At 40.8% G+C, this 13,587-nt stretch overlaps 1 protein-coding gene across 4 annotated transcripts; it reads right to left on the reverse strand.

The window, feature by feature from the left end:
• Window positions 1–599: 599 nt before the first annotated feature.
• On the reverse strand, window positions 600–11,667 carry slc16a3a (solute carrier family 16 member 3a). Of its 4 annotated transcripts, none has more exons than XM_027284711.1 (7): window positions 11,466–11,667; window positions 7,447–7,558; window positions 6,857–7,121; window positions 5,809–5,952; window positions 4,164–4,786; window positions 3,909–4,089; window positions 600–3,602 (listed from the first exon to the last, which is right to left on the reverse strand). In XM_027284711.1, the coding sequence occupies exons 3-7, from the start codon at window positions 7,077–7,079 to the stop codon at window positions 3,187–3,189; spliced, it is 1,587 nt and encodes a 528-aa protein (XP_027140512.1). In that variant the 5' UTR covers window positions 7,080–7,121; window positions 7,447–7,558; window positions 11,466–11,667; the 3' UTR covers window positions 600–3,186. The 4 variants fall into 4 exon arrangements, with proteins under 4 accessions (XP_027140512.1, XP_019118092.2, XP_019118093.2 ...); XM_019262547.2 differs by having other exon boundaries at window positions 7,427–7,558; XM_019262548.2 differs by lacking the exon at window positions 11,466–11,667 and adding an exon at window positions 11,269–11,321.
• Window positions 11,668–13,587: the final 1,920 nt, after the last annotated feature.

Raw genomic sequence — 13,587 nt, forward strand, 5'->3', positions numbered from 1 at the left:
GCGCGGATTCATTTCTAGCACTAAGTCTTTATTCTGTCTATACTGAGCAGCACAGCAACCAAAAACCACTCTGTCCTGCTGAACATCTTCATCCCAGCATAGAGCTGTTATTACTGTTATCATTTCAGCTGATTCTCCTATCTTAGTGAGGACTGGGAGACAAAAGATGAGTCATTTTCCAAATGATTTTTCACATGAGTAATGACGTCCTGTGTACTTTTTAAACTGGGTACTGATATAAAAGAACAAATAACAGAAAAGCAGCTTCCTTTCATCACTCATTAAGCAGGAATACAGACTTCATATCACCCAAGTGACACACAGGAAGGTGACTTGATTTATGACTTTGGACAGTGGACACAGAATCTTGTAACAGAAAAGCAAATGGCTAAAATTAAAACTGAGCCTGTTTTTGATTGATGTCAGTGACATTCAGTGCGTGACAGTGACTCAAAAGGCACAGTCGACACTGAAACACGCTCAATACAATTTAAAACGCTGGAAATAAATCCAAAATATCATATATCGCATGGCTTGTGTATGTGTATATGCTCAGATGTACGACACATCTTTTCAACCACTGTTTGACTGCAGTTTTATTCAAATCACAGTGAGTTTTTATAAGAGAAGACAAAAGCATGATATTTAGCTTACATTAGAATAAAATACTCTATAACATCTGAAAATAAAATACCAAATATTCAATGACTATTCATCTAGAAGCATTAAAAACCATTAAAAAAATAAAAGTTAATGTGTTATCCAGCAGTTATTGCAGGTGGTTTGTTAAAGAATCGAAATTGTTTTGGTAGATTGTTCTGATGACCGGCTCCTCTGAAAAATGAAAAAATGAGAACAGCTCTTTCCTACGCTGAGTGATGGATGACACCCCACATGAAGTCTTCATGTAAGGTGTCATCATCACCATGGATACTGATAGATGCATCACTGGCTCAGCTGTTGTGTTATATTATGAGCAGTTTCCCTGAAAATGATCGACTAACTGGATTCCACCAGGTTCTGTTCACTTTATATATGCTTCCTTTGGGAAATATTCAGGATCATTGATTAACTGCATTGTTATGCAGATGATACCCAATTATATTTATCAATCAAACAGATCAAGATGAAACCAATCAGTTAGCTAAACTTCAAGCATGCCTTAATGATATTAAAATCTGGATAAGTTGCAATTTTCTGATGTTAAACTGAAGTTCTGAAGTCCCAAACACTTCCGAAACACTATATCTAAAGTTATTCTAGATGGGAATCAGGATATGTCCATTAACACCCAAATTAAACAAACTTCAAGGACACATTTGTTAATTCTAGACTTAATTATTGCAATACCTTATTATCAGGATATCCCAATAAATCCCTCAAGACTGGCTTGCACCACCATTAATTTCTTTTACATTACACATATTAATTTGATCTATTGATAATTAAAATTGTTGATTAGTGATGCTTTGAACATGCACAATGTTGAATGAGGCAAGTGCAGTGAGTGGCACATGTTAAAGAGAGCCTCATATCAGGACAGTCTACCAAAACCTAATGCGTTGCAAGTAGTAAATAGTTTTTCATCTTAAAGGTAATTTCAGTTATTTTACGACCTGACCTGACAGATTACATTCTATATTGCAACTTCTATGAGGCTGAAAACAAGCAAAGTTTTAAATAAACTAAATTTCCCTTTAATAAAACACACAGAACAGTACAGACAAGACGAAGCATGTATGAGTGTGAGGACAAAGTAATCTTGCAGTCAGTTTAGTGACATTTCCTCTGCAGCAATCTGTCAACCCATCCTAAAGGATACTGACTCTCTACTACTTGATCTTGTGTAACTCTTATACCAAAATGTGAACTTTTTTGAGACAACTGCACATTATCACCCCACAAAAGCTTGATATCAGCAGTTAACAGAGTTACACACACTGTCTGTTAGTGAAAGTAATCTAAAAGACTGTAACGTCATGTAACAAAGTGATTTAGACCTTAACAAAGAAGTGTAGAGTATTTGGACCTTGCTTATAATTTCAAAGCAACCACAAGACCAGCAACAATCTTCAAACAACACTGACACTCCATACACGTAGCAACCATTTAATATTGATACGACAGAAACCACTTCTCACTTAAACATCTAACCTGCCGTCACTGACAGCACACACCATGAGGGAAGGCTTTTAGGCTTCGAAGACACCACGTAGTCAGGGGATCACAGCAAACACGTACCATTTGAAGCATCCATAGAAAGGTGTTCTTACATATACAGCTAAGCTGTTCTGACTCTTTACAACATGTTGTAAGAAAAAAAGCAGCCTTTTGTTTTTAAAGGATAAGGCAGCCATAAGTCTATATTTTTTTACTGCCAACAGATCCAACGAAAAGACTTCTCCATGTGATTTCACCAACCATTGGTTCCTAGTGCAGAGGTAAATCTTTAGAAAACAACTTTGATATATATTATATTACATTTAACACGATTTCCTCCTCAACAGATGGGCTCTGTAGTCGCTTTGGAAATGTAACTCTAACAGGAGTAAATAGTGCATTTGCTGAGGACTAGTTTCGACTGTGGATGAATACACAATTGGTGCTATAGTAAGTATTTTCTGCATTGGGACACAGCTCTGTGGCTCAGAGGAATGAAATACCATAGACAAATATTTATGAAGTCGTGTTCACACCAGCATTTAAAAACAGCAACATCAATCCATATCTATGAATTATTCATGGTAAACTGGTTGTTCTTTGTGAACATGTGTTGCACTAGATATAGCTAAAAGCTGGTTTTCATCTGTAGTTCTTTTCATGGCATTTGTTGACAGTAAGAATAAAGAATGACCCCTAACCTTTATTTGCTGGTGACTACATCAAAATAAATATTTTATTATTACAAACTGTGTACACAAGGCAGTGCTGTATATTGTTAGCTATTAGTAACCACATTTGAAAACATCTAGTGATAGAACATTGCTGACGTTGCTTACGATTTCATGTGGCCGTGACTCCATTCAGGCCCCTCTGCAAACCACAGACACAAACACCTGATTAAACACTGAATGATGAGGGAAGCACGTCTATCCAGTCCTCATTAGAAGTAGTACTCTTCATCGTGATGGAGGGTTACTTTAAAAAAGGAACGAGCCGAGGCTGCAGGTATAAGCTCATCCATCCTCACAGGCATGTTTCAGGACACGTGGCTACGTCACCATTTTGTTGTGGCTCTTTCAAGAACCTTTCCACTTCCTGTACGTCCACTGTAACGCTCTCTGGCCTGACCTCCTCTATTTTCTTATTGTCTTTCTCCTCTTCCTCCTCCTCCTCCTTTATCACCTCCTTCTTTGCCTCCTTCTCTTGCTCCTCTCTTGCACCTTTCTCCTCCTCGTCAGTCATCTCTGCAAGTTCGCTGCACACCTCCGCCTTGGCGTCGTCTGTCACTGTGATGTTCTTGAGCTTGTCTGCTGGCACCGAGGACTTCTTTTTGATAAACAGGAAGTTACAAGTAGCCAGAACCAGAGCTGAGAGGACCACCTCACTTCCTGCCAGCAGGAAGACATACATGTAGTTCTTGGTGGCGTCGAGAAGCCGGCCTGGGACAGAAGAGAGTCAAACAGGGACACAGATGAAACACAGATGAGAGGATGAAATGGGAGAGGTGGCGGTCAGAGTCACCACGCTTTGACCTTCACTTTGGCTCTTCAGAAAGTTATGAGTGACGTCATGGAAACAGAAGGAGGAAGAAAACACAAGGACAATGCCAGAACTCCTTTTGTCAAGACTGTGATGGACAATCTATCCTAACCTAAATAATATGTTGTGGCTTGTTAGCAGTTATAGCTATAGGGTTAGGTTTTTTATTCCAACATGTTCACGTTGTAGTTTTTGTGATTACTGACCTGCACTAGGTGGCCCCACCAGCACAGCAATGGCCTCCATGAGCAGGACCAGGCCGATGGCGCTGGAGAACTTCTCAGTACCGACTATTGCCATGAGAACTTCAAACTGCAGCGCACCCACCATGCCGTAGGAGATGCCGAAGAAGATGCAGAAAACCACCAACGATGAATAGTCCTTGGCCTGGAAACAAGCAAGAAATTCATTATGAAGGTCTAGGTTTGACATCAATGGACTTTCTCTTTCCGTTCACCCACCTGTGATCCGATGAGGTCAGTGGCTCCATTGAAGATCATAGCAAAGCTGAAGAGGTAGACGCAACGAGGCCGCACCCATTTCAGTCCGGCAATCACGCCACACGTGGGCCGAGCAAAAATGTCAATGAAGCCCAGGATAGTGAGCAGCAGAGCCGATTTGGTGTCCTCATTCCCGAGCTCCTTAGCATAGCTCACAACAAACACGGGAGGCACAAACAGCCCCAGCACCATGATGGATGCTGCCACAGTGTAGATGAGGAATCCACGGTCTTTAAACACAGAGAAGTCCAGCAGCTTAGCTTTAGGCTTCTTTTTCTCCTTCTCAGCCTCCTCTGTTCCCTCCTTGTTGTCCTGGTCCAGTTCTTTAGCTTTTATCGCCTTGGGGGCGACCAGAGGCTTCATTAAGGCTCCGCACACACAACAGTTGAGTAGAATGCCACCCAAGATGAGAAAGCCCCCTCTCCATCCGTACTGGTACTGGAGGACCTGGCCGAGTGGCGAGAGGCAGCACAGGGCCACAGGGCTTCCTGCAGCTGATAGCCCATTGGCTAGAGGGCGCTTCTCACTGAAGTAGCGGTTGAGCATAATCAGAGATGGTTGGAAGTTCAGGGCTAACCCCAGACCTGCAGCAGAGGAAAACAGACATTAAACCATCCAACATCAGCTCTATTGTTTAGTATGGAAGTATTTGGTCTACTTTTAAAGGTGTTATATACAGTACACCAGTGTCATATGCTTTGCTTGCTATTTTTAAACTACACAGTCGAGTTCTGGGTCTTGTTTGTTTCATTACAGTTAGAGAGAAGAAAGAGGCTTCAGCTTACCCCAAACTTTCAAATCCACTCAAATACATACAAACACAATATTTTCTTGGAAAGGGCATGTCGATTATATATTGAATTAAAGAATCAGATCTGTTAGATTTGGTTAGATGTTAAATTACCCATCTTTGCTCACTACAACCTTTCTTACCCTGAGGTGTGCATACAGTACAGGCTATGAACTTCTTTTTAATGAAACGAAATTATTGATTATGATGATTGATTAAATGATTGTGACAATGTGATTTAATCTCGATAAAGTGTATCTTCTCAAAGCTTTATTGATAATTAAACCATAATTAACCTGGTGTGTGTAAATAGAAATAAAAAGAGCAATGTGTCTGAAAACCAAATCTAAAATTCCAACGTTATGGGCAACAGTGTAGATCTTATCCAAACCTTAACTCTAAAGGTTGCAGCACACTGGAAAGAACTAGATCAGACAATGTATCGACTGAGCTCAATGAACAGTGAAAAGATGTCAGAAGGGTATCACAAAACCTTTGACAGTATTGGAGCTTATGAATCCAGCTCTTCATTTGTAAGAGTGTGATTGGTTAATAATTCATATTATCAGTGGCTGTGGATGTATTATTAAAGTGACTTTCAGGTTTTGGTGGCAGGAAATCAAGCAGGATTAATGATGAAAATTAGACTGAAATATCATTAATTATTATAGCAATCAAAATTAAACATTTTTTTGCATATAAACAAATGCAGTCTCACACACTGAGGTGCGCTTAGGAAGGTTGCAGGTGTTCATCTTAATCAGGAGTGGTCAGATATTACCATACTATACTGGGAAAAACTTGAATCAGTCAGACCTGTGATGACTCCAGCAGTGAGGTAGATGTGGATGATGCTGGTGGAGAAGGAGGCCAGGATCATTCCCAGAGAGGCAAACAGGCCGCCCACCATCATGACCGGGCGACAGCCGAAGCGGTTCACCAGCACACTGCACAGAGGACCTGACAAAGTGTAACACACTCAGTCAGGCTGTGTGTGGTGAATATAAATAAGATTTGAAAAGAATTTTAAATGTTGATATCCATTTTTCATTAATGTTGAGGACGACTTCATGTTTTAAAGCGTGAGTCTGTCACTTACTTCCATGCTGCTTGACATTTTTGAGGAATCAAGCAGAAAATTCAAAACTGACTCACTTATTATTATAATTAATAGTATTTACTTAAATAATATAATGTACCATATAATAATATTTTTAAATAGTATAATAATCTTCCACGACAACCATCTCATTCCACAACACAGCAAACACAATCTGCTGATGATGACGTGAGACAAAGCTCTGGAAAAATCTAATCGATGACTAAGCGGTGACTGTTAATGTTAATCTAATATTTAGAATTTGGATTGAACGAATCTAATTTAGATCGGCATAAAGTAAAAAATATTATTATTATATTATTATTATTATTATTATTATTATTATTATTTATTTCATTTTATTTCTTTATTATATAAATGTATAGTTTTTTCCCAATTTATATTATTATTAATTATTGTCATTACTATTGCCATATGATATTCTACCATGCTCGTGACTGTGCTGTGCTGAATGTTCAACTTTGGAGGGGGGGATTCTCTCGAGGGGGAGTATGTGTGTATATATGAATAAGATGTGACACATAATTAATAATAGACATAGATATACTTTTAAAAAAATCCAATTTAAACTTTTCATGTTTTATTAGGAATAATTCCTTTAGGAGTATAGTACAGATCATGGTGTGTGGTACTGTGCTGTTGGACTGCATGTTTATGTTGTTAGGAACATTCTCACACAGCAGCTTCATAAAGGCACTGTAGTGTTTACTGCAGATAACCATGTACATGTATATAGCAGCGTACCTGTGCCATAGAGCATGGCCAGCAGTATGGAGGAGATCCAGGCAGTGTCGCTGTATCCCACCCCGAACTCCCTGATCAGCTCCTTGAAAAACACGCTGACTGCTTTAGGGAAAGCGTAGGAGAAGCCTGTGATGACAAAACAGCCTGCCAGCACTGCCCAGCCCCACCCTCCATCTGGGGCCTTCACCCCCCCTGCATCCTCGTCCACCGCCACACCTCCCATGATGCTCTAAGGGCTGTGATTTAATAGAGGCTGACAGAGAAGCTAGAGAGAAAATGAAAATGACAACAGGCAGTTTGATAGAGTTACATCTAATGCTTGAATACAGGCTACCAGCAATTAGACTGCTCCCACATATTTAGCCAAAGTGGACATGTATAGCATTAACAGCATGTAGCAGTACCATTTTCAAATTAACTGTGATACAATTATCATTAAGATCCATTTGAGCTGTTGCTGTCCAGCCCTTTAAAGCCTCTTAGTGTATCAGAACATTTCTGCCTATTTGAAGATGATCGTGTGTGTGTGTGTGTGTGTGTGTGTAGTGAAGCAGAGAAGTGTTTGCTAACAGTGGGTCAGAGATGCTCACACAGGTTCTGACGTCCTCCTCACAAATCTTCACAGTCACACATGATGTGTATCAGTATGTTGCTGATTGGTTGAGCAAGGAGGAGAGAGATTTCCTGGACCAACAACAGGCACTAAAACAAAGAAACAAAAAGTCTTTTTAGTCATTTCTAATACAGTCGGTGCTTGACTTTAGACGCAGACTAAAGCATCCCGCTGATCTATACATAAATCAATGGGCTGCTGGATGAACAAACATGGATCAGATCAGATTCTAACATAATCATGTTTGGATGTTAAGCTCGCAGACAACAGCCAGTTTACAATTTAATGTTTTACTAAGCACAGCAACATGTGGTCAAGTGGAACAGGGGCGTATCCAGACGGTGGCACAGGTCGCACCAGAGACACCCGATTCTCCCATCCAGGTTTCTGTTTGATGAATAAACCTGACTTATGTTTATAAAATGTTTCCACTCAGTTTGGTCAGTGCAATATTTTGTACACACAGGACCATATGTTTGATTTTTGTTGGTAATATCAGTCTCAGAACCCATCAGCTATCATCTGACCACAATTTAGCCTCTGGAGGCAACAGCCAACGTTTCTGGGCTTTCAGTGTAGCCAGCAGTCATCCAAGAAAAAGGAAAAAATAATGAATATCCGGGCCAAGACTTCCTCCGCAATCCAATTAGCAACTTGATATGAGAAGAGGACACGCATTTATGATCATTTCTGCAAACAGATATCTGCATGCTAATTAAGATAATGAATGAAAAGTTCCATGGCAACTGTTACAACCAATGTCCACTCAAACATGACTGGTCAATACTACTTGGACTACAAACAGAGATCTTGATCATTGCCTGTGGATTCTATGGCAAGGCATTACTGAGATTATGAGGCTCTGTTACAAGAGTGCACTGGCCAAGACACACAGCAGCACATTAAACCATCTTGATGACAGTCGTGACTGTTTATTCCCTGTGTTCCCCCTTGTTTCCCCATCCTTGTGTTTCTTGTATTTACTTGTCAGTCTCTCCTTGTTAGTCTCTGTGTTTGTGTGTTGTGGGCGTGGCACTTTCCCCTGGTCCCTCCTGGATAATCACAGATGAAGCACACCTGCCATCCTTCGGCTCACCTGCCTTCCATCAATTCATCACCTCAACTGCATACAAACCCCGGCCTTCCTCCCATGCCTTGTCAGATTGTTTGTTCAGCTACTGTGGTAGTCTATGTTTGGCCCTCCTTAACTATTATTCTTTGTGTTTCCCGTTGGTTTCCTAGCCCATTTCTAACCTCTGATCTTCTTGTGCTCAGGTCCACCACCATCATCACCTCCAACCATATACCTGCTTGCCTGCTCTCCTCTCCTTCCCCTTTCTTCCCTCGTCACAAATAAATCCCCTTCTCTTGCCAACCTTTGGGCCTGCATTTTGGGTCAGTACCTGTGTTATCATGACATAAACAAAGTTTCATACATAACTGTACATGAGATTTCATACTTTTGTGTTCTGGATCACACAGGAAAAGCTAAAGGTTCCAACAATGTTATGACTCTGCAGAGGCTTCTACATTATAGACCTATCTGTTTTGTCAAGTGAGTGAGACAGCCCTTTCCTCTCTGGTTACCATAGCAATGACCACAATGTCGCCTCCTTCCTAAACACAAACATACAGCTGCTCTGTATCTCAAGGAGAAGACTCAGCCATCTAAGATTTAACACTAACCTCAATGTGTCCGACTTTGTGTAGCCCCCATACGTGGCATTCTAGAATACAGATTCCATGTTCACGTTGACACGTCAGGCAGTGACATGTTCTTTGTTGTACTCCTGCACGTTTTATTTAAAATGAATTGAGGCTGTTTTCATCCTTACTTTGGCGTCGCCAAGGTGTCTGAAGGCTACACAGTAGAATGCTCTTTATTAAGTGTGACACCTGACCTCAGTGCAGCTTATCATGAGTTTTACTGCTGGAGACCAGACTCCTCGCACCACCCTCACAGACCCTAGGAGGAGGAAGTAAAGATGGCTGCCACACAGGCATGAGTCACATGAACATACACCCTCATCACCTCTGGCCAGTCAGTATTTAAAGCCAGTAGTGAAAAGCAAGTGTGAATTATTAATGAACTGTTTGATTTATAGTACCACATGGTGTTTACCACCATGGCCACACATTAGCGCCTCAGCACTCCCACATGCAGCTCATGTGAGTATCACTTCAAAATCCTGCAAACGATGGTGTTCAGGATATTTTTGCCATACATTGATCAAGTTCCAGGAGGAACGTCTCTCTGGATTTCTACAAATCAAAGCAGGTACCAACCATCCATTCCTGTTTGGACAGTGGCTCCATCAGCTCATTTACAACCTGTTGAAGAGCTGGAGGAACGAGTCGTGCGGGGCCGAGCTCGAGTCACAACAAGCAAGCAATCCAGTGTCTCTGGGTAACATGATCATTTCAAGGCTCGTGCTTACGGGAATGTGACGTGACCAGCCTGAAAAAACAACCTGGGCCTGATGCTTCCGTCAGTCCCCAGGGCAACATGCTGCATTATTACGCAGCCATGCAGCTCTGAAATATACTCAGAATTCACTACCGGGGTTATTGTTTGGATGCCTGCTTTCATAAAAAAACGTCCTCTGAGTCTCCTTGAATATCAGATCAATGCAGAGAGCATTCGTCTTCCAGGCTCAATGGGGACATTTAAAACGGTAGACTGTTGAATTTTAAAACATCAACAGCAGCCTGGAAATTATGGGACACATCAGAGACCTCAAGGGTTCATTACGGCCCACTGGAACACATTAAGAAAGCAAAAACAACATCTCAGTTATCATTGTGTCATTAAGATGTGCCGATTTTCTCTAATCACGTGTGCTTATCAGGGTTGCAGCTTGCGTCTGGAGCCGATGCAAGCGTGCACTGGGTGAGAGACGGGTTACATCCTGGACAATTCACTGGTTCATCACAGCTCCAGGAACCTTCTTGCTGTGAGGTGGCAGTGCTAACAACACTGATGGCCATGTATTTGTGTATAATTAGATAGATAATGTTACATGTTATGTAACTTTGCTTACTGAATGAAGTCAGCTCTGATCTCCAGATGATAGCTCATAAAATCTGTGTCTAATATTAGTATTATTTGTGACCCATATGCTGAGGTGGAGAGGGAGAGATACTCTACACATGATGTTGTATGTTATGTAACTTTACATGCAGCATGAAGTCAGCTCTGACCTCCAGATGTTAGTCATTTATAGGACGTCATTAAAGCTGCTCTAATCAATATATTTATCTTAACTGGTTTATATGATGATTAATGTGGAAGGGTTTGTTCAAAGTCATGGCACACACACACACACACACACACACAGTGCAGTTCTCCTCAGCTTTTAGCTCTTTGTTTTTAGTCATTTTGCCTCATTGTTTCTTTTCCATTCATCATACTCATCAACCCTGTTTCCTGCAGCAAGCAGCTGCAGACAGCAGACAGAGGAAATTAGAAACTAGCCGGTGAACATTTATCATCTAAAGACACAGATATTCTACTACCTGATGTTCTAACATAATAACTGTATAAGACAATAATATTTCTGCTGCCCCCAAGTGGCCAAACAAACTAAACTACTGCAGCTTTAAAGGCTGAAACAGTTTGACACAGCACCAGTTCAAAAAGTGTTGTAAGGAGATTACAATTCAATCTTTGAGTAATTATACATCAGAAATTCATTTAAAGAATATTATCAAATTAAAATAAACTTTTTTCTACTTTTATTTTATCTTCAAATCGTTATAATGAGAAACTGAATTTCAAAATAAAACAGCCAGTTCAGACCTGTTCCAGGTAAATGAACAACACGCAGTCAGAGCCGAACCTGCACTCCTTATTTCACAACTCTGTCACGACCCACGACGGACCGGCTGGAATCATGCGAGAAAACGTCCAATCACGCCACATGAGGAGCATCCCACATTTAAACATGCGGGCATGAATACTGACGCGTCCTGCAGCCGCAGCGGCTCCATACTGACCTGGTCGTCGTGATGTCAGAAGAACACAAACTGTTGAGCCTCCACCTGGTGGTGGTGGTGGTGGTGATGAAGATGATGCTGAGAGTCGCCCGTCCTCCAGCCTCCTGCCTCAGCACCGCAGCCGCGCTCGTTCCTTACCGCACGTCTGTCTGCAGACTGGCGCCATGCCGCTGGGTCCTAACGCCTCCTGATTACTGTCCTTACTCAGCAGTGACCAATGAGAACACCGCCCTGCGCTCAGCTATATTTGGTCTTTTGTTTTATTAATACTTTAAGGGAGTGACTGGGGTGACTGGTTGGCACCTGCTAACAACATTAATATTAGTTTAAAACTGTGGTCTGTGGCATCTTTTGCATTGTGTTTTTAATGTATTATGACATATAAAATAAAACTATAATAAATAAATTGTCTTTGTTTTTTAATCTTAAAATCTGTGTCAAGGCAATTTGATTATAATAATTAAATATGTTGGAAAACAGTTGCTGAAAACATGTGAAAAGACTTTGAACGATAGAATAACGAAATGTGGAGTTAGAGGTTCAAACAGTTTTTCACCAGTTTCCAGTCCAGGGTTTTGTGGGCGGTCCTTAAAGGGTGACTCGATGACATGCTCAGGCCACCCTGAGTATACCCCTGCACCCCTACCTCCCAGCTAATCTAAAAATCGGCAAAGACTTGGATCATCAGTCGTAAGGTTGGCTTAGTGATGCCCGGTTGCTTAAACAAGCCATCTATAATGGCACCCACCTGTAAGTCAAAGTGCCACACCGTTAATTCTGCATAACTTTAAGCCTTAATATAATGTGAACAGGTGAGTTGTATAAAAATTCACCCTCAGTACAGTTGTCATGAACGGGGAAATTAGCTACAGAGACCAAAACAGTTTTTTGTACCAGGCTGTAAACATGTTTATTTCTGCTGTGAAGTTGGACATTTTAACATAGGGACTTATGGAGAGTCAGCCTCGAGTGGCTGTTTGAGGTACTGCAGTTTTTGGCACTTCCTCAGGCTTCACATCACAGCACTGAAAGTGCATAGTTTTGGTGCTATAAAAATAAAACTGAACTGAGTTAAATATTTCAAACTACATACTCACAGTTTGTAATGTAGGCTTTCTGTTCATTTGTAGTCTTTGAGTCCAAGCTAATGGATAAATAAACATTTAAAATTACTTCTAACGTTTATCAGAGATCAGAAGTGCCAGCATGCAGAGAACTGCAGCAACTGAATGGAGCTGAAAATGTCAGGCCCATTATTGTATAATTGTATAATTCATACTTATTGATATGCATACTTTACTATAGCATTCAAACAGCCGCCAGTGTGACTAGTTTCTTTTTACAGTACTACAGGAACTCTTTTGGTAGCAGCCCACACATCTGCTTGACCACTTTATCCCTTACACGAATTCAAATAAATATAATGAAATGTAAACACTCACATGATCAACTTTTTTCAGTCTTTTCAGTCCACTCTGAATCAGCCTTTTGTTTCTCGATCTCATCTCTAATGAGATAAATTAACCCGTGATCATGGGATGTCAGCTTTGTTATCTGAAGTCAACAAAACGTGGGCAGCAGTTATCTCAAGTTAATTATCTCTGAATAATGTGATAGCAGGTAAATCATTTTAGAATCTCCAGATAATTTAATAATTCAAAGAAATGTGGGTACTGAAGTCATCTTGGGAACACAACCGTTTTCTTGTGGTGAGAACATCGACACTAAAAACTGCTGCAGTCTGCTGTGTCCGAACACAAGGTTGATGAGACTGAGCCAAAACAGTAACCATAAAACCAAAACAACGAGCTGAGAGATGCTAAAACGCTCCACACCAGTCAGAAGATAATTATCACTCCTCTCAAATCAAAAAACACAGTCATATGATCCATTGTTGATCTAAAAATAATAAATAGTGTGACCTTATGTCTGAAAGAGACTCATGCTTTGGGGCATGTTTGCCTGAGTGACAGGTGTCTTCTCTAATTTTGTGCACACATCCAGGATATGAGACTTAAAAACCTGCTTATTCATGACCATAACAGTAACCAGGTTTCTGACGTCATCTCACCCACTATGTCTCCCTTTACCAACAGATCTGTGTGTGTGTGTGTGTGTGGTG

This window comes from Larimichthys crocea, chromosome XII, assembly GCF_000972845.2.
Source record: "Larimichthys crocea isolate SSNF chromosome XII, L_crocea_2.0, whole genome shotgun sequence".
Lineage (NCBI taxonomy): Eukaryota > Metazoa > Chordata > Actinopteri > Sciaenidae > Larimichthys > Larimichthys crocea.